The 24,671-nt window shown below is 44.3% G+C and overlaps 4 protein-coding genes across 6 annotated transcripts; 2 read left to right on the plus strand and 2 right to left on the minus strand.

Moving 5' to 3' along the window:
* Positions 1-40: 40 nt before the first annotated feature.
* Positions 41-1,831, plus strand: SERF2 (small EDRK-rich factor 2). Of its 2 annotated transcripts, none has more exons than XM_028126735.2 (3): positions 41-149; positions 765-873; positions 1,498-1,651. In XM_028126735.2, exons 1-3 carry the CDS (start codon positions 143-145, stop codon positions 1,559-1,561), a joined length of 180 nt encoding a protein of 59 aa, XP_027982536.1. In that variant the 5' UTR covers positions 41-142; the 3' UTR covers positions 1,562-1,651. The 2 variants fall into 2 exon arrangements, with proteins under 2 accessions (XP_027982536.1, XP_027982537.1); XM_028126736.2 differs by having other exon boundaries at positions 66-149; positions 1,475-1,831.
* Positions 1,832-2,789: 958 nt separating this feature from the next.
* Positions 2,790-7,257, minus strand: SERINC4 (serine incorporator 4). The gene is given in 14 exon segments (XM_088024770.1): positions 2,790-3,003; positions 3,188-3,341; positions 3,488-3,525; positions 3,527-3,534; positions 3,959-4,031; positions 4,435-4,558; positions 4,661-4,696; positions 4,699-4,752; positions 4,936-5,147; positions 5,407-5,500; positions 5,633-5,712; positions 6,148-6,326; positions 6,498-6,674; positions 7,159-7,257. Coding segments are annotated over 14 exon segments (1,527 nt in total). The 3' UTR covers positions 2,790-2,804.
* HYPK (huntingtin interacting protein K) lies at positions 5,608-11,779 on the plus strand. Of its 2 annotated transcripts, none has more exons than XM_088024769.1 (4): positions 5,608-8,065; positions 8,412-8,467; positions 8,825-8,876; positions 11,717-11,779. In XM_088024769.1, exons 1-4 carry the CDS (start codon positions 7,904-7,906, stop codon positions 11,762-11,764), a joined length of 318 nt encoding a protein of 105 aa, XP_087880895.1. In that variant the 5' UTR covers positions 5,608-7,903; the 3' UTR covers positions 11,765-11,779. The 2 variants fall into 2 exon arrangements, with proteins under 2 accessions (XP_087880895.1, XP_027982535.1); XM_028126734.2 differs by lacking the exon at positions 11,717-11,779 and adding an exon at positions 9,025-9,192 and having other exon boundaries at positions 5,614-8,065.
* On the minus strand, positions 10,947-24,647 carry MFAP1 (microfibril associated protein 1). Its single transcript, XM_028126679.2, has 9 exons — positions 24,399-24,647; positions 18,919-19,138; positions 17,605-17,734; positions 17,147-17,334; positions 16,509-16,617; positions 16,246-16,406; positions 14,764-14,923; positions 11,728-11,817; positions 10,947-11,633 (listed from the first exon to the last, which is right to left on the minus strand). Exons 1-9 carry the CDS (start codon positions 24,475-24,477, stop codon positions 11,451-11,453), a joined length of 1,320 nt encoding a protein of 439 aa, XP_027982480.1. The 5' UTR covers positions 24,478-24,647; the 3' UTR covers positions 10,947-11,450.
* Positions 24,648-24,671: the final 24 nt, after the last annotated feature.

The raw sequence follows: 24,671 nt of genomic DNA on the forward strand, positions 1-24,671 counted from the left end.
GCCCAATGAGAGACTGAGCCCGGGCTCAAAGGGGCGGGGAGGAAAGGACGACTTCGTTACGCTTGGAGAAGGGGGCGGGGCCTGCAACGTCGGACAGAACGAGGGGACGCAACGGAGGCAGGCCGGAGCCGCTGCCGTCGCCATGACCCGTGAGCACCGAGACCCTCTCTTCTTACCTCTTTCTCCCCGTCGGCCCTAAACACTACTGCCCGATCTTGGCACTTACCTCCTCTTGGCTTCTCCAGCGACGCCTTCCTCTGGAAGCGCTCTTTGAGACCCTCACACTCGGCGCCGGAAATCGGCCTTTTGCCCACCGCCACTTCTTGAGAACGCCCTCCCCCTTCTCTCGCCCCAGTCAAGCAAAGGCCCTCCGCGACCTTCCGCGGTGTGGCGAGAAGCCCCGCACCCTTGTGATAGGCCCGAGCCCCCTACTCCAGATCGCAGCCCATCCGTCAGAGACCCAAACTGTCCACACATCACCACCAGTCTGGACCCCCGTGCCGCCCCGAAACTCGAAACACGCCTTTAGCGGACTCCTCGGAACCGTCCTCCTTCCACCTCCCGGTTTGACCTGCCCCGTGGCAGCTTGCCACCAGTGGCCCCCCATTCCCCCGCCCCACTCAGCAGCCTAGGCCCCGAAATGGGCCGGTGTCGGGACTGGGAAATGAGCGTTGGACCCTGCTGGTGTCCGGGTGAGGGAGGAGGGTCGCCGGTGTGTGGCCATAAAGGCCCCCCGCGTCTCACCTTTTACCTTCTTTCTTTAGGCGGTAACCAGCGCGAGCTCGCCCGCCAGAAGAATATGAAAAAGCAGAGTGACTCGGTTAAGGGAAAGCGCCGAGATGACGGGCTTTCTGCTGCCGCCCGCAAGCAGAGGTAGCCCCAGGGAGGGGAGGGGATGGGAGGGGAGGGGTGAGACCTGGGCTAGACCGAGGGTTGTACCAGGAAAGAGAGCCACCTCAGGGTTTACATCTGGACTAGTGAGGGGTTAGAGTGCATTGCTTCCTCTAGGGTTTTATTTCCTCCCCACCCTCCAAATTGTTAGCTCACAGCCTGACAGGAAGGGACTGGGGCGGGTGCCTGCCCTCGGTTGATTTCTGAGTGCCCCGAGTCTGACCTTAAGGGCAAGGGCAGGGAGCTTCACATTTCAAACGCAGTAGTGGTTATGACAGCAGGGTACTTACGGCCCTCTTTGGTGTTCAGTTTCTCCTCCCTTCTCCCAACCTTCTCACTGGTGTTGCTGGGTGTGGTACTCAGCAAAGAATAGCCTTGGGCCTGTGTGGCCAGACTTCTGACCCCTTAGGCAACAGCCAGATAGAGACTGACTGCCTTTTAAGCCTCAGCTCTCTTCCTCTTGTTCTCCTAGGGTGGGAATACGGCAGGCACACGCTGAATTTTGTCCCATCCACTTCCATCTTATCCTTTGTGCCCTTCATCCCCCTGCATCTTGTCCTTTTTGCCCTCTGGTACCTCCCAGTGCCCCATCATCTCTACCCCCAGGGACTCGGAGATCATGCAGCAGAAGCAGAAAAAGGCAAACGAGAAGAAGGAGGAACCCAAGTAGCTTTGTGGCTTCGTGTCCAACCCTCTTGCCCTTCGCCTGTGTGCCTGGAGCCAGTCCCACCACGCTCGCGTTTTCTCCTGTAGTGCTCACAGGTCCCAGCACCGATGGCATTCCCTTTGCCCTGAGTCTGCAGCGGGTCCCTTTTGTGCTTCCTTCCCCTCAGGTAGCCTCTCTTCCCCTGGGCCACGCCTGGGGGTGAGGGGGTTACCCCTTCCCAGTGTTTTTTATTCCTGTGGGGCTCACCCCAAAGTATTAAAAGTAGCTTTGTAATTTCTTGAGCGCCTGGTTTGACTGGGGATTTGGGGGGACGGGGATGGAGGAATGGCTGCCCTTTCCCACCAAAAGGGGAGAGAATTGTAGATTTTAAAAGGTTGTAGATACGTAGACTAAATGAAACATCAGAGAACTTCTTTATTTTACTACAACAAACAGACAAGTACTCCAGGTACGTGGTAGAGAAATCCTCTAAGAACCATAGGAACTTCTTTTCTGTGATTTTTGTCCCCCACCCAGACCTTGATCACCATCCCAAGGATGGAGTTGAGGGTCTAAGAAGGAAGGCTTCAAGACCTAGGTTTATGCCCCTCTTTCTCATTCTTTCGCATTTTGCTCGCCTGCTTGGAAGTTGGCCCCCAAATTCTGCTGCTCACTGACTTCCCATGGTTAGCTGCTCTCTAGTGTTCACATTCTCTTCTGTCATTCTTCATGGAATGAGGGTGGTTTTTGTCTTCCCACTTCCTTTGACCTCAAGATCAGGATTAAAACCTAGGGTGGTCTCTATATTCTTTCTTTCTGTGTCCTGGTTTGTTCTGGGCTGCTTATCTCCCTGTGCCCAGGGCTGAACTGCTTATTTTCCTTTTTATCTCCAAGGGCAGAGCCAAGTAAGTCTTCAGTCCCTATTGGTCTTTCCCTGCCCCCATCTCCACCTGAGAGCCAGGAAAGGGCTGGTGCCGCACTGTCTGCACGGATCAGCAGTGGTTCCTGAGAGGCTGACTTGGGAGTTAGGTTCTTGAGCTGGGGTAAAGATCTAACAGTAGCTCTAGTGAGTCAGACACTCTGCCCATGGCATTAGAATATGTATGGCCACTTTCTCCTGTTCAGACATAGTACTGACTTCAGTCTAAAGGGAGATAACTGCCCATTTTGTCCTTGAGGTATCTGCTCGGCTGGGCAGTTCCTGAGTCAAGACTGGGAGTATGACCTCAAGGGAACCCCAGTTAACAGTACCTAGACTGAATATTTGTTATCTTGCAGTATTTATGCGATGGCAGTGTCGCCTGAAAGTAGGAGGTGGCTGGGAGTCCTGGGTGGGGGACCAACAGAGTGGTGCCAGTAGAAGCCCAAGATAGAGGAGTACACAGGCCCAGCACGAGGCAACCTTGACCCAGAAGGTAGCTCAGCTACCCTTGATGAAGGTCTTTTCCAGTTCTGCTCCCTCATAGCTGCGGAACCAAAGTCTCTGGTTAGAGAATACATAGGACCTTAGCTTGCAGACCTGTTCCTGCCTCCCCACCAAAGATGATGGTGGACCTATGTGTGTCTCCTGAGAACCCTTAGGAATGGCCTTAAATTGCTCTCCCTAAAATAGGTTTTCAGGAGTATATCCCAGGCCCACTTCCGTCCTACCTGAACCAGTTGGTAAGGGTAACCATGACATAGAGTGATGCAAGGAAGAAGACAAAATGGAAGGCAGAATAGCTGTAGGAGAGATGCTGGGCTTGCACTGGAGGAGCTGGAGAGGTCTCTTGGTCAGCTGGCCTGGCAGCTCTACCCCTCTGTCCTGGAGAGAGAGGGAAGGACTGCTGGGAGCAGTGTGGCTGAAACTTCTTCCCTCCTCCCCCAGTTTCTTTTGTGAAGGCGCTCCAGGGCTCTTTGGCACTCTGCAGAAATCTACACATTTTTAGGGACATTCTTAATGACATTTACCTTCCTTTGGTTTCACTGTTTCAGGGCAGCAGAAACATTGAGGGCTTCTGTAAAACAAAAGGCAGCATGTTTTGGAATGACTTTAAAGAAAGAATGTTAGGGTATTATAGGAAAATCCCCTTTGAAATGATTAGTCTGGTGTAAAAAGTGGAGGCACATCTGGGTTCAAATTCTAGCTCCAGCATATAACTGGCTATGAAAACTTTGGTAAGATGTTTAACTTTTTGTGCCTCAATTTCTCCATTTGTAAAATGGAGCAAATACCTACCTCACAGGGTTGTTGTGAGGATTAAATTAAATGAGATTATGAATGTAAAGTATCTAGCACAGTGCTTAGCATATTGTGGGTACTTAATAAAAGGTAATAGCAGCTAGAATCTGAGCATTCTGGGTAGAGGTTGGTAGGATGTGTGTGTGTCTTTGTGTGTCAGGGGGGAAGGGCATTGGGGATATTGAGCTCTCCATCCTCACCTGGAACTCATAGCTGTAAACCTTGACAGTCCATAGGGGTCCAAATACCTCAGCCAGGTAGGAAGCCTCATTGCTGAGAAAGAAGAGACAGTTCTCAAATGCGTCCAGTCAAATAGCAGGAGGGGTTGCCTGAGAACATGTACCGCTAGTTGGTCCATATTGGTAGTCCTCAGGAGGGTATTATATTCCCAGAGCCTGTTTCCCCCAAATATTTATAAATCTCGTCATGTGAAGGCCCTAAAACCTTTGTACATATTTTTAATTCTCAAGTCATTCTCCCTGCCCCCTTCATCCAATACAGATCATCTGACAAGTGCTATTCTTAGAAATTGTTTCTGTTTATGGGGAACTTTCCTCACTCTTGTCTTGCTCTAAAGTTCAAATAAACCATGGTCCCAGACAGTCTCCTGACCATCCTTCTCTGTCCTGGGTATCCTCCCTTCTCTCACACCTCTCCCCTTGATACCTTTACGCACCAAGCAAAAAGGACACAAATATACATGATGCCAGCACTTAGCACTGCCAGAGAAGTATCTGGTTGCGATCCCATTTTACTCAGGCCAGGCAAGCACAAAGTGTGATTTTGTCCTTGAAGGATTACTGAGAAGGGGCAACAGAAGAAAGGTGGTAAGAACAAAGAGCTAAGTATTTGTCAGGAACAAAAAAAGGTTTTAGCATGGGGAATCTAGGTCCAGTCCTTACCACTCTCTGGAGGACGGCTGGACAGTGCAGAGAAAGGTACATGATACAGCAGCTGATGATGGAGGCTTGTAGAAGGCCAGAACGGGGTTGCTCTGGGTAGAGTGGAGATCATTGCTTTTGTCTACTGGGTGGTAATTTCTTCTACTCATACTCGTATTTATGCTTCTCCTCACCCTTTTGAGGAAGCAGACGGTTGACTAAGATTAGGGAAGCTAATGAATTTTTCTATCACTAAAGACCTACCAGATTTGGAATGTTGCAAGGCATGTACCCACTGAGGCGGATGCAGGGAGCGATGGAGAGGAAGGAGAGGAGGCCACAGAAACAAAGGTGTAGACCAAGCAGCATCTTGTTGAGCAGGCAGCCAGCTGGGTGTGTGTAGTGGCGGTACAGGAGCACAGCTGCCACACCTGCCATGCTGTAGAATCCCAGGGTGGCCAGCAGTACAGCTAGGAACCAGTGTCAGTCTTGGGCTGCACCGGTCTGCCTAAAGGGTGGGAGGTGGGCAGTGGCTTGGGGCTCCACCTCTACCTATTACTATTCCCCCTCTCCCAGAACACTGGTGTGACTACCCATCCCACCTAGCCCACAGAGTTACCGTGTTTCTGAGCTTTTTGGTACTGCTCAGTGGGAAGTTATGGGACCACTGACCTGTCATGCCCTTTGTCCAACCACACTGGGTTGGACAACCTTCCCAGGTCAGACAACCTTCCCAGGAAGAGTCTTTAGGGTTAGGTGCTCCTTACCAATTTTTGTTCCAGGAATGGGCAAAGGCTGTGATAAACACCAACTGCAGCAGGATGAATGTGAAGCCTCCACAGATGCCAATGTAATGCCAGGCTGCAAATGGGGGGCACCAGTGGGAAAATGTAGCTGACCATGTCATCACTCCTGGTTTTCTTCCTACCCTCTCTTTTTCTTAGAAAATCTATTAGCTTACTCCTGCTGATTAGGATATGAGATGGAAGGTACCTGGGAAGAGATGCTCATCCGGGATGCAGAAGGCAACAGCACAGAGACCTAGCAGGAACAGCAGTTTGAGGAGCCAGAAGCTGGTTAGGAGACAAAAAAAGACTCAAGAAAAGGCAAAAGAGAGTCAACAGTGCCTATGGAGGAAGGCAAAGGAGAAAGCAAAACTATAGGAAAGGGGAGAGAAGAAACTAGTATAGGAAAGGAGGAACCAGTCCCACCACAGCCTATTCCAAATTCTAACTCTCAGATACCTAAATAATAACATCTGGACAATGTTTCACAGTTGACAAAGGGTTGCATATAATAACCCCACTGTTATCTCCATTTTAGAAACTAGAAGTTCAAAGAGGGTAAGTATGTGGCTCATGGTCACACAGTAAGTATGGCGGAAGCAGGAACTTAAAACTGGTTTTGGACTTTTTACACACTGTTACTTCATCTTGGAATTTCCTTTACTCAGCTTATGTCTATTTCCCTCCCCATCCTCACCCCACCCAAAATGTATATACACAAACCTATTATGGAGCTGTGCACATAGACTAGTGGGGGAGTGGAGCTGCACTAGCAGCACAGCCTGCAGCAGGTGGAAGGTGGCAGTTCCTGCACATACTCGGTACACAGCTCCAGAGCCACTGAGCACTGGGCAGTGAGGGTGGCCAAACAGATGGGCACACAACCCTGAGGGCATGTGGATCTGGAGGGAGAGTGCATGTGAGAAATGGCAGGGCAAATCATCATGTATAGAGAGGTACCTGCTTCTCAGTGTATATCCATTCACTTGTCCCCTATCCCCAATCTGAATCTTTTGTCTGAAGGTTTCTTCTTTTTCCCTTTCTCCTGTTGGAACCTGAACCCTCCCACTTACCCCATATGCCTTCCCCCAGACCCTTTCCACTACTGTCCTTGACAGCAGGAGGCAGCAGACTGCTGAGGACCCCACATGGAGGAGGATGTAGACCAGACGGCTACAAGTAGACTCTGTGACAAGGGGCCATCTAGAATGGCAGCAGCAGGTACAGGGAACAGGCCCACAACAGGACACCTGGGGGTAGAGCAGCAAGATAGAGATTTACTGAGGAAAAGCGTACATTAACGTATGCATTAGGTTAACCCATGAGGCTGAATCCCAAAATTTCCCTTTCCCTTTTCTTCTCTCCTTTTACTCAGGAATTCTCAGAATCTGGTTCCAAGCTATTTAGGATTGCCTTCCACTGACATCAAGTAGAGCTTTCATCATAAGAGCTGATGCAGGCTTGAGCAGACCTTCCTAAAAGCCTAAGTCACACCTGGCCTCTCACCTTTCTGTAGACCTACAGATCTGGTACTGGGAAGTGGGAGGAGAGGTTTAATGATCAGTAGTCTCGGGCAAAGAAACGGAAAGGCCTCAGAGGAGAAAGGAAGGCCTGTCATTTTTATTGGCTCCTGTGGGTTTTACTACCCAGCTTCAGCTACCATTCCCTTCCATTTTTTTTCAGATAGTTTGCTCTGGGGACCTTTCAAGACCTTCTGCCCAACTATGCTCTCACCTGGTAGAAGGGAGGATTCACCATGACACTGCTGACTTTAGTGCGTTGTGCCAGGCTGAGGGAGGTGCTGGGGCCTGTAACAGCCTTTGCACCCACCATCCTTGTCCCAGGGATCAGGCCTAGGTCCACCAGATGGAAGGTAGAGGAGAAAGTAGCAGCTTTCTTTTGTCCTCAGCCATGGGCTGCCACAGTGCCGGGGTGGTCACCCAGTCTAAGGCATAATGGGGAGGAACATCAGGAAAAGAACATCGACCTCCAGGATGTGGTAAATGCAAATGTCTCTCTGTAAAGCTACTTTCTCTCCAGGGCGTTTGGGCCACACGGGCTGTTCTCCCCAGATTAGAGAGCAGTTTGCAGATCTGGCCTCTAGTGGATTAGCATTCCTAATTGGTTTAGGATTAGGCGTCATCCATCCTGGTTGAACAGAATGATGGGGGCAGGCGGGACGGGATGGAGTGGGTAGAATCTAGGTGAAGAGAAGGTAAGGATGTCGGTTGGGAAGGTCTGGAGTGGTGATGGGCTAGGTGTGGGAGAGGACCTTGCATAAAACAACACTGAAACCCCCCAAAGGAAGTCTGAGAGGCGACCGACTTTCCTGGCTGAAGTTTCTAGAACCCAGAACATTAGTGAAGGTGTGGCCCGAGGCCAGTCCCGCCTCATCCTCTCCGGGCGGAAGTCTCGGGGCAGTTACCGGAAGTCTTCATGAGGTGGGGCGGGGCCTGTGCAGCGGCACGGTGGGATCGATATGGCTACCGAGGGGGATGTAGAGCTGGAGTTGGAGACCGAGACCAGCGGCCCGGAGCGGCCTCCCGAGAAGCCACGGAAGCATGACAGCGGTGCGGCGGATCTGGAGAGAGTCACCGACTACGCGGAGGAGAAGGAGATCCAGAGTTCCAACCTGGAGACGGTGAGGTTGGCCGTGAGCGTGTCTGGGCGGGCTGAGAGCGGAGGGGCCTCTCACGTTGTAACTGGAATCCCCGCTCCAGGACGGGCTTCTCTTCCCGTTGGCGGGAGGAGGCAAGAGGGAAACCGTCACTGGAGCCCGCCGCTTGCGAAAGGGAGCTTTATGGAGATTGTATTTAAAGTGGCCCTTGGGTGCACAGAATTGAGTTAAACCTAGGCCTTGGTTCCTGATACACTCATCATGAATAGGCTGTTCCCCCCTCCCCCGCGCCGACCCACTTCTTACTGGCTTTTTAGATTATTGGGAATTGTGGGTGGCAGAGCGGTAAGGAGAGTTGTTTTTCTCATAGGCCATGTCCGTGATTGGAGACAGACGGTCCCGGGAGCAGAAAGCCAAACAGGAGCGGTAAGTCTGTACTTAAAGTCAGCCCTACCAGTTTCTCTCTTCCCTTTACGAAAATAAAAGCCATCGTTAAGCCTTGTACCTTTGTACGGTTCTTCAACTCTGTTATCGATTTCTGCATATATAAGGTTTACAACCCTACTTTATTGTTGGTGGAAGGAAAGGCCTGACAGCACCTGCTGCCTGCTGTAAAGACTCAAGAGGGGGGATGGGGATGTTAGGTGAGGGGGTGAGAGTCATTTTGTATTTTCACTCAACAGTGTTTGTCAGGAGTCATTTATTTGTAAGGCAGAGCTGGAATGATCTGAGAGTTAATGGTGGAGGTAGAGAATGAGGACTAATGTACATAAATATTTGCAGGGAGAAGGAACTGGCCAAAGTCACCATTAAGAAGGAAGATCTGGAGCTGATAGTGAGTAGTAATGCCTAACTAGTGTATGGACAGAGGTTACATTGCTTAATCGGTGTTGTTTACTGAAACAAGTAGAGTCAACAAATCTTGGTGGCATTTTAATGTCCCAGAAGAGACTTAGGTAACATCATCGATCCTTTTCCTGCAGATGACAGAGATGGAGATCTCAAGAGCAGCAGCAGAACGGAGCTTGAGGGAACACATGGGCAACGTGGTAGAGGCTCTTATTGCCCTAACCAACTGATTTGTGCTTTCTCAGACACACTCACTGGATTATTTTATTTCAATAAAGATGTAGCCTTTTTTTTTGCAGTTATATCATCTTGGAACAAGTGTTATGTATATTATACTGTATTTTATTGTGAGAAATTTACATGTTGGAGTATAACTGAATTTAAGCAACTCTCCCCCACCCCGCAGGCCTTAATGAAATCATGTGAAGGATCATTGTAGTATGGTACCTCATGATCTCATGTTCACATGCAGATCCTAGGTGGCAGGCCAGGCTCATTCATCTGACTAGCTTTCAGTGGTATTCAGGGTACATTTGGAATTTCAGCAAAGTTGCCGAAGCCCATGGCATGGGTCTCTAGGGTGGTTTATATACCACCAGTCTTGTTCATAAGCCACTTTTTAAAAATTTTTTTAAGAGAGTGCATGGTGGGGGTGGGTGTTCGGGGGGAGAGGGAGAGGGAGAATCCCAAGCAGGCTACACACCCAGCATGGATCCTGACACGGGGCTCGATCTCATGATCCTGATATCATGACCTGAGCCAAAATCAAGAGCTGGGTGCTTAACCGACTGAGCGACCCAGGCACACTATTCATAAGCCCCTTAGAGTTAGAATTTAGGTACCAAATTGGAAACATGGTAAATACAATAAAAGATATCAAAGGTTAGGTCTTTTGCAGAATTAATCTATGAAAGACTTTGATTTATGAAGTTGATTTAATTGAATTCTGAACCGCCACAACACTGTGCCTTACATTCCATTTCCTATCCTGGAGAGAAGACAATTTTACTTTAAAAGTTGATCAACCTTTGGCCAAGTCATCCTTGCTGAGCTTCTGTTTCCCCAACTGTAAAATGGTAAATACCTGATAGGTTGTTTTAAGAACTTAAAGAGTTGGTGAATGTGAAAAGCTTGGACTAATACCTGCCTCAGAGTGGACATTCAGATATCAGCTATAAACATATTCTTAAAAGAATTTCAGTATCTTACTCTCATTTTGACTCTAGGAAAATCTTAGATTGTATCCCTCTGGCACACACATAAGGGTGACTTATACTCAGATTAATGTGTTTATTACCTCCTAGTAATTTGTATTCGTATTTTTATTTTAGGACATGAAAGATTTGTGAATGCTTCTTCCAGTGGGGCATTTAAAAGATGGTGAAAAGACCTTGACCATCTCATTTTTTTATGTAATTGAGAAATAGTCTTCCCACTGATTAAACGTCATTCCTTATAACCCCTAGGACTCCTAGTGCTCTGCCATGTGCATGGTGGTTATGTAATAAATATTAAGTGGAAAACCACTGAATTTAACTCTAGTTTGATGTCATTACATTGCAACTTGGAAAACACTATACCCTCCTTGATGTATATATACAAGCTGAGTGTGGAGGGTACTGGTAAGTACTTGGCTTCCCTATTTCATAAGTCAACTTTTGTTCTAAAAACAGCTGTATTTTAGAGAGCAAAGAAAACCATACATATATCTGCTCATGGAGTAAATCTGGGTGCCACTTAGAATATAGCCTGTCCAGCATCTTAGTTTCTGAGATCAAAGGTGATGATCCGAATGTGAAACACTCTTTGCCCAACAATTCTCTGCGGTTTTTTATTTCATAGGAAGATTCTTGTCAGCCTGCACATTTTATTTCCAGTATCAAACCTCTTGGTGTAGGATTCTTTTTTTAAAGATTATTTGAGAGAGCAGGGCGCAGGCGCAGAGGGAGAGAGAATCTGAAGCCAACTCTGAGCTGAGCACGGAACTCAATGTGGGGCTTGATCTCACGACCATGAGATCATGACCTGAGCTGAAACCAAGAGTCGGATGCTTAACTGACTGAGCTACCCAGGCGCCCTGGGTGTATGATTCTTTTATTTCTTAAACACACATAAATGGATCAAAAAATATGTTCACATAGAAAAACTGACTCCAACCAAAAATGAAAAACAGATATCCGTGAGCTGAGATTTACTGTAAGGTAGCGTTGTCCACTTACATGCCCTTGTTTCTAACCCAAGCTAAGAGGCTGGAAAAAGAAACCTGGAATAGTTCCAAGTGAATCTGGGAAGCAGAGCAGTGATGAAACGTAAGATTTCTCAGAAATGGTTTTAAGTGGGGAGCCTCTGATCCTACCTGGGTAGTGCTTTTCTGTGGGTTTCTCAGCATGAGTCCAAACCTCACAAAGCACCTTCAAAGACTGGACTGCCCAGTGTCACAAGTATGGCAGTAGGTCCAATAGGCTGGATAAAGGGGCCATGTAAATAGTGGTAAAAGCAAATCAAGGACCAGATGCTGAGACAGTCCCTTGTGTCTCACCAGCTGGAAGTAGTTGAACTCTTAAGTAGTTTTCCGCTTCTTGGCAGATGGCCGTTCAAATACATCACGTACCCCAGCTGCCTTTTGTTTAAAGAACTTTGTGTTCTGGGCACTCTCTTGGCCCCATGCTGAGTCAAAAGAGGTGGTGTCCTGATCCACAAGGTGGGTGTACTTGGTGCGACCAGAGCGCCCGAAGTTCTTGACCTGATCAAGGAAGGGTAGATTATGAGTTATACCACCAAACATCAAGTCCTCAAAACATAACTTTTCTCTCTCATGTTCTTAAGGTACCCCATACCTGCATGACTTTGGGAAGAATGGTTTTGTTGAAATGATCCTCCAGGGTAGGTGCACTGAAATCTCTCTTGTATACTTCTTCATCCTCATCCTGTAAAAAGAGTATTATCAATCTTGTGGTTTTTATTGCCTATATTCAAACCACTAATTTATTAACCTCTATGACAAGGGATACAAAGAACAAAGGTACTGAAACTTTTCAAGAGCTTACATCTAGTTGAGATGATACTCCCTTTTCTCTTTGCATTGTCTTTTTTCTTCCTAAATGTGGACGTTTCCTGAAGGTTGGCTGTATTCTCTCTGTACTCAGTATGTTCATTCAGTCATATGACTTCAACTCTGTAGAAGCCTCTCAAATCTCATCCTGAATTTTCTACTGCCCATTATATAGCTTAGCTTGGATATTCTGTTGGGACTTCAGACTCATACCTAAAGTGAAAATCATTTCCCTAACCTTTTCAAACCAGGCTCTTCCTGATTTAACTTCTTCTGTCAATAGGACCAACATTTTCTTAATTACCCAGATTCAAAATTTACATAAAACTTTGTGCATGATGAGTTGCCACTTATAAATTCTAATTCCCTGGGTTATTATAGTTTTTCCCTAGAATCAACCTTACACAGTGCCACTAGACTAATGTTTCTAAAACACACCCTCATACCTCTGCCTTGCTCAAAAACTTCCAGTGATTGTTTTGTTAAATAAGCACAACTCCTCTATAGTAGTCAAGGCCAAATAACATATATATGATACAATAACATATAGCTGTAATCTACCTCTCCTTGCCAACTCCCTTTACAGATGATGCTTTTTGCCTCCACTCCTAGTCCCTTCACCTGGAATGTCTTTCTACTACTGAAGTCAGCAAGTCTACACATCTTAAATGTGCCCTCCCTTCATGTCCTCTCCATCTCCTACAAAGTAAAGCATCTCCCTTTTCAGAAATCCCACAGTATTTTCACTCATCCTTATGTCATAGTATATGTTTGCCTTAGCCCCATTTTTAGGTTGTAAGCCATCTGAGGGCAATAATTTTATATCCTGTAGCAGTATCAAACAGTAGTGTTCTTGGGGCTCCTGGTTGGCTCAGCTGGTAGAGCAGCTTTTTTTTTTTTTTTTTAGAGAGGGAGACAGAGGCAGGGAGTGGGGAAGGGGGGGAGAGGGAGAGAGAGAATCCCAAGCAGGCTCCATGTCCAGAGGAGAGCCCAACATGGGACTCGATCTCACTTGATCATGACGTGAGCTGAAATCAAGAGTTGGACACTCAACCGACTAAGCCACCCAGGTGCCCCTAGACCATGCAACTCTTAATGTCAGGGTTGTGAGTTCAAGCCCTACGGTGGGCTCTGCATGGAGCCTACTTAAAACAAAAAATGGGTGTCTAAGTCGCAGTTGGTTAGGCGTCTGACTCTGGGTTTCGGCTTAGGTCATGATCTCAGGTTTGTGAGATCGAGCCCCACATTGGGCTATGCACTCAGTGCGGAGTCTGCTTGAGGTTCTTTCTCCCTCTCCCTCTGCCCCTCCTGCTCGTGCTTTCTCTAAAATAAACAAAAAATCTTTAAACCACTCCCCTCAAACCAAAAACCAGGAGTGCCCTTTACACAGTAAATGCTCAAAAGGTTATTTACTTAATAAACTATATATAAAAAAATTACAGAGAAGTTGCAAATCAACATACTAGTAAAACTATAATGTTATGATACAAATTATACATGTGGTGAAGGAATTAAAACAGTACCATTTTGATTAAGGAAAGCTTTGTGGAACAACTGAGTCCTTCAACCACACACACTTTTGGAGTATTCTCTTCAGCTACAGAAAGGCTTTAAAGGTAAGAGTTTTTGTGAGACCTACTTTTTTCCTTGTTAGAGGCTGAGTCCCTCATTTAATCTCAGAAGATATTTTATCTTCACTCTCCTTATCCAGATGAGAGTTCATTGAGTATGTGCACCAAAAGACTTTTACATAAACCTTTCCTTATATATCTTAGCCACCAATGCACTGCTTCTCTCAGAAGCTTATTAAAGCTGCTCAAATGTATAAGCAATGATACTTAATGACCTTAAAGCAGTAAAGAAATAATTCATAATCTCCAGTGACTTCAGTCGAGAAAACTGCATGAGCTAGGACACTGTATAATAAGCAAACATTTCCGGCTGAGTAGACTGAAACTGATTTTGGAGGGGAATAAGGAACCCTTCACTGAAGTTAGATTTTACTGGTATCTACAATGAAAGGCAGGAATCTAGCTGCAGTAGGGATTTTAGGGTTTGATATAGCATTTGAAAAAAAACAAGTCTACTTTTTGATTCATACTTGGATAGCATCAGGTAGTAATTTAACCAACCACGTGCTATTACAGTAATAAATGTAATCAATTCTTCACTTCCCTTTCCTGACATCTCTCCATTAACAAATTATCACTGGTATCATCTAAATAATTTGGAAGAAGTCCTCATTACTTTATACAGGGTTAACAGATTGTTATTTTGACCTTGGTCTTTATATGAAGAACAAACTTTTGATGGTATTACACATAATGGTTAGATAATAAACCATTTTTTTGGTTAGTTAGGCTTAGTCACTTTCTGTCAGCTCAGAATGAAGTGAATTAAATTTCTGCCTCCCAAATTTTTGCATAAGCAAAAAGTGAATTAAATTTCTGCCTCCCAAATTTTTGCATAAGCAAAACTTCTTACTCTGCTATGAATAGTAACATCTAATTAATTTTGGGGATTTAAATAATCTTATCTATCTATACAATTTACTGTCTCTCTATTTTTAGTTCCTTAGTTCTTCTGTTACACCATTTCCTCCCGAGAGCTGGGGCCTAAAGAGAGAACAGTTGCTGCTACTGGTAAAATCCTGTTGCCAGTGCTTTTTCCTATTGGGTTTATATTCTTCAGAGGCAAAAAGCAAATGAGAAAACTGACCATGGGCAAGTAGAAGTAACATCCCAGGGCAGTTTATTCTTGGGGGGAGAAAAGAACTCAAAAGTTCTGAGTTACTTCTACAGCTCATTCCCTTTTCACTTACCATGAAGAAGGCACCCCGGTGATAATACTTCTGTAAGAACTTATATTTGCCCTTCACAGCTTTGTTGGTAATGACTTTGCCATTTGCCCGAAGCTCAGCTCGCCTCTCTTCCTCAGTCAGGTTTCGCATTCGTTCAATTTCTGCCTTCTCCTTCTCAAGCCTGTGCAGAGAACAAAACTATTTATTAGTATCATTCCAGCTTCAGAGAGACTCAAATTATCTCAACACAATACAGTCTCATCTCCTTTCAAGCATTATTCACTTTCTTTAATTCTAGCTACTGCCTGTTAGGAATTAAGATCAGGAGCCCAACAAATAAAAAAAGGTGAGGTGGTCTTCATTATTGCAAACTTCCAGAAGTTTATTCTAGCCTTTATAAGGTTCAGACATACTATTACTGCTTGATTTTGCAATGTTAGTAATTCCCCTTCCTTAAAAAGCCTACTTGGCTTTAAAAAGTATCAGAATTTAACATAACCATGTTAAGATTTTATTGGTATTTTTTTTTTAAAGTAATTGTATATGTATTTACATGTCACAAACCAAGGGTTACCATCATTAATTAGATTGCAGGGACTAATAACCCTTTTTGGGGAAGGGGGGCCAAAGATCCCCTTTTTCCAGAAAAATACAAATATATGTAATTTTGTATATAATTTTAAAGGGTACATGGACTCCTTGAAACCCAGGATAAAAATCTTAAGAAAATGCAGGCTGAGGACAGAGTTTTCTACTGATGGTTTCCCTTTGTAATCTGGGATTACCCTCTCACTGCTAGTAATTTTCAAGAATGGGTGATGCAGCTCAGAAATTATTCTGCTCTAACAATAGTGACTGTGGCAGATTATTTAAAGGCCACAAATTCTTCCCCCCAGAGTATGCATGCCCCTTTGCAGAAATGACATGTGAGCCTTAAAAGCCCTTGCCAGTTTCTACTTTTGCCCTCTTGGAATACTGCCATGAGACTGTTACGTCAGAAATCCAGTCTAGCCCACTGAAGAAGTAAGGCAGTCTAGCATTAGCTACTGGACATGTGAATGAAGCCATTTTGGACACTCTAGCCCAGCCAGTCCTCTAGCTGGATGCAACTGCATGAGAGAGCCCAGGTAAAACCAGCAGAGGAACTGCTTAGCCAACTCGAACACTGTGAGGAATAATCAGTTGTTTCAAGTCACCAAATTTTGAACTGGGTTTTTATGCAAGAACAGATAACTGATAACAGTGAATAATGTCTGTGTGTCTACTAGAAAACTACAGGGAGTATCATATGGCACTCTGATCACAGAGAAACACTGACAAAGTCTTTCTTTTCCCTGATTTCATTGTAATAAGCCACATTCCAATTATGGAAAACTCACTCAGTTTCAGGAACCATAAAGAAAGCTGTAATGGAACTCACAGTTGGTGTTGAACCTCACTCCTACCCCACTAGGAACCCATCCAATTACCGATATTAAACTCTAGGTCCATCTTATTACTCACGCTTCTCGATCTTCTCTGTCCCTCTTGATTCTCTTTAGCTCCCGAACTTTCCATGCCTCATATTCTTCCTCATCATTTTCATCATCAGTATTGAGAGCATCCAGTGCAGCCAGGGATCGCTTGTTCTCCTCCAGCTCTTTCTTGGTCTCCTCTTCTACAATCTGGGTAAGGAGAACAATTCACCTGTTGGATTTCCTTATTTTCCTCAGACAAACCTAAGTACATTCCTCCTTGCATGCAATCCTCACAGCCACTCCCAGCACCTTGAGTGTGTACTTGCGCCTCTCCTCAGCCATGCGTTTTGCTTCCTGCTCCAGCTCCTTCTGTTTCAGTGCTTCAGCCTCACGTTCTTGAACTGTTACTCGGTCCTTCCTGCAGCACAGAAGTCCTGTTAATTGCCCAAAGCCCTCAGAGTGGACCTCTTTGTCCTCTAACTCAAGTCCCATCCAAATCAGACAAAGCCCAACAATCGCTGGCTCTTTTTTTTTTTTTTTTTTGCAAAGAGCCAAAATTGGGAGTCACCTCAGGTATTCAGAGCATTAAAACTCCAACCACCTGTGAGAACTGCCTGAATAGCAAGAACCTGCTGGACTGTAAGTAGTAGGATTTCTCGCCATCAGGAAAGGATTAGGAATTCACTCTTCAAGTTTAATTTTGTGCTTTATAGGTCCATGGGCAGATCATGTGCTCTTTAACTGGAAAGGGAGATGTGAAAACAAACTCAGGCTCTCTGTTAACACCATGATATTCCTCAGCAAATATTCTGCACAGGTAGGGAAGTGGGCAGACTTTCACTCAGTGCTGACATTTCAGAAGAGCATGAGATAGAAAAGAGGCTTCTACTCTCAGACCTGGAAAGTAGTAACTATGTGGATTCAGACCTGTTTTGTGAGATACTTACTTTCGAATGAAGACAGGTTTAAGGCGAGGCTCCATCTCATCTTCACTGTCTGTGTATTCTTCATACTCAGATTCTGATTCTGACTCTTCCCCAGAACGTCCCTCATCTTCCACCTCCATGACTTCCATCTCTTCATTTTTTCTCTCCTGTGCTCGCTGACGCATCATGCCACGGCGCCGCTCTATTTCCTATCAAGTCACATGTCCAAGTCAGTCAGCCCAATGACCTGTGCTCTAAGGCAGCTTTTTATTTCCCCTCATCACGTTTAACAAATTCTGATATGAGTAAATACAACTTATTTCATTTTATTTTCAATTCTGTCTCCAACAAATAGGGAACCCTGGATCAGAGTTCTGCCAAAAGCAGCAAGCTTGTTGTCTTTGGGACCTTGACAAAGGAGAACAGGCCCCAACTTTTTCTTGGGCCTAGGAAGAACTTCCCATTTTCCTTTTTTATACCTCATCATCAATTTCTTCCTCTTCTTCTTCACTGCTATCTTCTCGTTCCATGCGCCACGCATCTCCTTCCACTTCTGAGTCACTTTCTCCTACCACTTCAGGTTCCACTATTTTCCGATGTCGAGCCAATCTGAAAAACAGCATCTTCAAGTGTAATACCAATATCACAAAAACGAAAGAGCATCAGCCATATTTTCTTAGTTGTACAGCACCTGGAGGTTATGTTTGCTTTTATTAATACTGAAGTCTGGATAGGGGGAAACTGAGGTGCAGACAAAAGAAAATAATTCAAAGTGTCAGAGCAAATAGTCAAGTTGGACCTAAAACATTAAATGTAAGCTGAGGCATCATGAGGCACCGCAATAAACATATGGGTGCACAGTGACACTGTATCTTTGTGAAACTGGATTTTTGGTGGCTGTATAAAAAGCAAGTGCTGCATGCAGATCAATATGGAACAGGAAATGAGTGACAGTGCCAATCTGATTCTAAGGTTTGAGAAGTAGTCAGTGTCCAAGAGGCACACAAATCCCACTAATAAGTAATTATGGTTATGTAAGAATGAAATAAAATCCCACTAATAAGTAATTATGGTTATGTAAGAATGAAATAAAAATGTTTTTTCTTTTATGTGTATTATATTTTTCAGATGGCTTTAAATGTTAAGACATGACTTTACTGAATTATTTGGATCTAATTATTTAATAAACAGAACTGTATAGGCCTAGGGGGCTCCCTGAGAAAATTCCTGAGACAATATGAACTGTTAAAAGTTTGGGATCTCTGGTATACTTTGTAAGGTAATGTCTCAGTCAACACACAACATACGAAATCCTTCACTGGGAGGCTCCCTTTCCTACCTGAGACCATTCATTCATCAGGCCTTTTTTCCTACTTCATTGGTGTCATTTCCCCTCATTAGCCTTTAGGATATGTGAATGAATTAAATCAATTTCTCAAATTTTAAGACCTGCCCACCCCCCAACAAACCAACCAATGGTTTGTGTTTTCTTTTGCCTTAGTTAGTTAGGGTCTTTGGACCAGAGGTAACCTGCTGTTTACTGGCTGCCACTTGCTGGTTGTATGCCTTTGGTCATGTTATTTTCCTGATCCCTTTGTGCCTCAGTTTCCTCATTTGTAAACTGGGACAATAATACATACCTCATAAGGTTATTGGGTGGATTACAAGAATTAGTAAATGTACCCGGAACAGAGACTGGCACATAGTGAGTACTGTGCAAATATTAGCTATTATTGTTGTTATTAACTAACCTGTGGGGGTTTAGTCCAGGGAAACATAACCCTAGTCATTACCTCTCTTCCACATCTTCACTAATACGGTTCTGCAAACGCCGCAGTCGAGGGTCACTGGATGAATCCTCCTCCTGTTCCTCAGGCTCTGCTTCTTGTTCTTTGGCTTTTTTAATGAACTGAAATTCTTCATCCTCCTCATCTGAGGACTCCATAGGGGCATAGTCTGGCCTCTTCCCTGACACATAACGTTTTACCTTCACTTTCTCCATCGAAATCTCACCTGGGTGACAAAGATAACTTATTATGTTTCAGTAGCCTCTTTCCCAATGTCTTTCAACCTCTGCCTTTGCAGGTAGAGCCCTATATTCCGGTAAACAAGAGTTCAAGCAGGAGAAGAAGAGAGCCACTATCCAACCATCTATTCATCTAATGGTGTTTTCCTGCCAAGACCAAGTCATGGGAAAACATTCTTGTGACTACCAACACTAATGATAAAGAAGGTGAGCTTGAATACAATGAAGGGGAAAAAGACAGGCGGTGAAACAATAGAAGAAATTCCCCCCAGACAGGCAGACTACATCCATCACAAATTCATGCTATTCCACCTCAATTATATCCTTAAGGGAATTATTTGTAACAGTGCCCAGCACAGAAGGGTGACTTAAGTGGGAACAGAAAGTTAAAATGTTGCTCAATCCCTTTTTTAGTTCACCTGGAATTTTCCATGACAGCCTTTATATCACCATATAACTCAAGATTCTAATCTCTTTCTACCTTTTCTTTTAGCATATGTGCTCTCAAACCTGCAAGATAACATCTCTTTTTTTTTTTTTTAAAGATTTTATTTATTTGACAGACACAGCAAGAGAGGGAACACAAGCAGGGAGAGAGGGAGAGGGAGAGGGAGAAGCAGGCTCCCCGCTGAGCAGGGAGCACAACGTGGGGCTCCATCTCAGGACCCTGGGATCATGACCTGAGCCAAAGGCAGATGCTTAGCCAACTGAGCCACCCAGGTGCCCCTCTTTTTTTAAAGATTTTATTTATTTATTAGAGCAAGTGAGAGAGAGAGAGAGGGGTAGAGGCAGAGGGAGAAGTAGGCTCCCTGGTGAGGACCCTGGGATCATGACCTGAGCTGAAGGCAGATGCTTAACTGCTTAACCGACTGAGCCACACAAGCGCCCCAAGATAACATCTCTTTTACAAACAGTAACAATTCCTGCGAATAAAAAAACTAACCAAAACATTTTATAAGATGGATATAATTTTGATAACCAACTGGACAGTTCAAAGGAAAACTTTACATGAATTTCTCTTAATAAACATACATTAAAAAGTACTAAATAACATAATAGCAAATTTATTCCAGCAATGTAAAAGCTAACAAAAAAATTCTAAGCCATCATGACTTCAAAGGATTTAGCTTGGGACCACAAGAATGGCTTAAGCTTAGAAAATTAATGGGGTCAAACGAAATATACTATTTAAAGTTTATATATTTAAAGTCACATAATCTTAACAATAGATACAATAATCATTATGCTTAATGATAAAATAATAGAAGCATTCCTTTAAAAACCAGTGGGCATCTTTATGTTGTCCCTATCACACCTTCTAGTCAACATTTTATTATGGTTCTAATTAGGACAATAAGAAAAAGGAGAAAGGGGTGCCTGGGTGGCTAAGTCGGTTAAGCGTCTGCCTTCGGCTCAGGTCATGATCTCAGGGTCCTGGGATCCAGCCCCAAGTCATGCTCCCTGCTTCTCTTTCTCCCTTTCTCCATCCACCCCGCTCATTTTCTCTCTCTCTCAAATAAATAAAATCTTAAAAAAAAAGAGAAAAGAAAAAGACATAAAAGGTAGAACTAAAAAGGAAGAAGAAACTCGTAATTTGCAGACTATGATTATCTATGTAGAAAATACAAGAAAACAAACAGGCAAGCTATTTATTTAGAATACTAAATAAATGCTGGATAAAAATAAGTGTACCTGTTTAAAAAAAGTGGGGGGTGCCTGGGTGGCTCAGTCCTTAAGCGTCTGCCTTCGGCTCGGGTCATGATCCCAGGGTCCTGGGATCGAGCCCTGCATTGGGCTCCCTGCTCCACGGGAAGCCTGCTTCTCCCTCTCCCACTCCCCCTGCTTGTGTTCCCTCTCTCGCTGTGTCTCTCTGTCAAATAAATAAAATCTTAAAAAAAAAATAAGTGTACCTGTACATTAGCTACATAAATACAGTGTTGAAAACTAAGGTCCACACAAAAACTTGCACACTGATATTTACTTCAGCTTTGTTCTTAACTGCCAAAACTTGGAAGGAACCAAGATGTCTCCCGCTAGGTGAATGAACTAACTATGGTATGTCTAGACGATGGAATATTATTCAGTGCCAATCAGAAAAGAGTGATCAAGCCATAATAAGACACAGAGAAAATTTACATACATATTACTAAGTGAAAGAAGCCAATCTGAAAAAGTTATACACTGTATGATGCCAAATACATGACATTCTGGAAAAGGCACAACTATGGAGATAGTAAAAAGATCAGTGATTGCCAAGGGTTGGGTTGGGGGAGGGATGAATAGGCAGGGCACAGAGGAGTCTCAGTGCAATGAAAATACTGTGTGATACCATAATAATGGATATATGTCATTATACATTTGTCTAAACCCATAGAATACACAATGCCAAGAGTGAACCTTAATGTAAACTCTGGGTGATTACGATGTGTTAATGTAGCTTCATCAATTGCAACAAATGTATCACTCTGGTGGGGGATGTTGATAATGGAGGAGACTATGCATGTGCGGGGGGGGGGGGGCAAAGGGTAAACGGGAAATGTGAATCTAAAACTGATCTAAAAAAATAAAGTCTGAGGGCACCTGGGTGGCTCAGTTGATTGAGAGTCTGCCTTCAGCTCAGGTCATGATCTCAGGGTCCTGGGATTCAGTGTCAGGCTCCCTGCTTAGCAGGGAGTCTGCTTTTTCCTCTCCCTCTTGCTCAAATAAATAACATCTGGGGGCACATGGGTGGCTCAGTCAGTTAAGCATCTGCCTTTGGCTTAAGTCATAATCCCGGGGTCCTGGGACTGAGCCCTGCATCAGACTCCCTGCTCAGCGGGAGTCTGCTTCTCCCTCTCTCCCCTCCTCCCTGCTTATGCTCTCTGCTCTCTCTCTAATAAATAAATAAATATTTAAAAAAATAAAAAAATAAAATCTCCAAAAAAAAAAAAAGTCTTGGGACGCCTGGGTTGGTTAAGTGTCTGCCTTCGGCTCAGGTCATGATCCCAGGATCCTGGGATGGAGCTCTGCCCTGCTCACTGGGAGCCTGCTTCTCCCTCTCCCTCTGCCTGCTGCTCTGCCTGCTTGTGCCCCACCCCCCGTCAAATAAAATCTTAAAATAAATAAATAAAATCTTAAAAAAAATAAAAAGCAGTGGCGAATGGATGGGCTAGCTAGTCAAACAGTGGAACAGTAGGGACAACTGGTTAACCATAAGGTAAACAGTAAAATTAGATATCTGAGGCCACAAACACACAAAATTCCAGATGGATTAAAGACCCATGTGTGGAAAACACGTCTTAAACACTTACATTCCTACTGGATTATAAACTCCTTAAATTAGATGTGTCTTGCACAATTGTGTATTTGATCCTATTTAGTATATACAAACACTTAGATGATAGAAAATATAATTTGAATATCTATGATCTTAGTATAGGCAAGGATTTCTCACACAGTATACAAAACAACACAAGCTATAAAAGGTAAAATTGATAAATCTGATAACACTAAAATTAAAAATGTCTATGAAACAGAAAACTCCATAATTAAAGTGAAAAGACAAGCTAAAAAAACAAAACAAAACAGAAAAAGACATGACAGACTTGGGATGAAGAAAAACAAACTAAGAAAATGGGTAAATGACAAAAACAGGTAATTCAGAGAGCAGAAAACCTAGAGAGCTGATAAATGCATGAAAATGCTTAGTCTCACAAGTAATCAGGGAAATGCAAATTAAAATAAGATATTTCATAATTAGATTGGGCAAAATTTAAAAATCGATACAACCTAGTGTGCAGATGAATATATGGGAAAATACAAACTCTTAATGTTCTCACAACCCATTGTGGAGAGCAAGTGGAAATAGCTAGTTAGATTGATGAACTTTTAGGAGTCTACCCTAGAGAAATTCTTAAACAGTGCACTGAAGAGACACATTTAAGAATGACAACTACAGGGGGTGCCTGGCTGGCTCAGTTGGTGGAGCATGTGACTCGATCTCGGGGTCATGTGTTTGAGACCACGTTCGGCGTAAAGATTACTTTAAAAAAAAAGGACAACTACAAGCACTGTTTATAATAGAAAAAAACAACACAACAATTAACTGTTCCTTAGTAGGGAATAACCTGTGGTTTAATTACACAATGGAATTTATAAGTAGTTAAAATGAATTAGCTCTGTGTGTATCAAAGGGTACTTCTCAAAAGCCACCTTGAATTTAAGAAAAAAGGCAAGTTGCACAAAAACAGGTACAGTATATTAAAAAAAAGGAGCTCATATTATTTTCCAAAATCTTCCCTGAATAAAGGGACTCTAACCCCCCAAACAGGCAGTGTTCCTTCTTCTATCTGCACTGGAATCCTACTTATCCTTTAAGGATCAATTTCTTCTTCAAGAAGCTTTCCTTGATTACCTCAGTCTGAAGAGATTATTCCTTGTCTATCTTTCCACATTGGTTTATATCACCTATGTGACAGAAATCGCACACTGCTTAAAATGTGCCTATTTTTCCATGTCTCACATCTACTACAATATGAATTCCTTAAGGTTAAGGGCACTACCTCACACAAGTGTGTATTCAACTTAATAGTCATAGCGTTGGATGAAAGCAATAAAAAGGCGCCTGGGTGGCTCAGTCATCAAGCGTCTGCCTTTGGCTCGGGTCATGATCCCAGGGTCCTGGGATAGAGCCCCGCAGGGAGCTCCCTGCTGGGCGGGAAGCCTGCTTCTCCCTTTCCCACTTCCCCTCCTTGTGTTCCCTCTCTCGCTCTGTGTCAGGTAAATAAATAAAATCTTAAAAAAAAAAGCGATAAGTTTAATAAGGCACGGTTCCTGTCTCAAGGACGTTATGAACTTATGATGCAGTAGAGGGAAACAGACACATAAACTAATGATAAGAGTTATAAAAGCAGCATAAACAGACTGCTATGGATAACAAAAGAGGGACTGTACCCCCGCACAACGCCCTGCAAAAGCAGGCATTCACTATGTATAAGTCTAATTTATCGGTGGAGACCAAGGGAAGAGGGATGCTTGCTGTGAGGGCAGACGGGCAATAGGAACAAGATGCGATGGAAGTGGGTTTTGTCCCCCCCCCCCCCCCACTTCAGGCAACGCGATCGGGTGCGAGTTTGATGGGAAAAGTCGAAGAAATTAGGGGGCAGGGTCTTAAGGGTCGGAGGGTTGGGGTGGTCTGCTGGGGTAGGTGTGGAGTATGCTGGTGAAAGAAGAGGTAAGATCCGACTGGAAAAAAGCGCAGCACGGTACCTTTCTCATTGCGAACCGGGACGGCCCCAGCCGTAGACTGAATGGGCGGCTGTTTCATGAGTGAGCTTGGGACCGACATGTTGATGGCAGCGGCGGTGACTCCCGGAACTTCAGTGATTCCAAAGAGTGAACCGCAAAAACGTCAACGAACAGAAAAAAAAAAATCCTCTTCTGTAGGCACTGGACACCAGTGCGCGACAGACAGAAACAGCACCTACGGCTGAGCTAGAGAAACCGGAAATAATCGACCAGAGAATTCTGGGATCGTGGACG

This window comes from Eumetopias jubatus, unplaced genomic scaffold (assembly GCF_037043125.1).
Source record: "Eumetopias jubatus isolate StellerSeaLion01/CBP00866 unplaced genomic scaffold, mEumJub1_p1.0 scaffold_7, whole genome shotgun sequence".
NCBI classification, from domain to species: domain Eukaryota; kingdom Metazoa; phylum Chordata; class Mammalia; order Carnivora; family Otariidae; genus Eumetopias; species Eumetopias jubatus.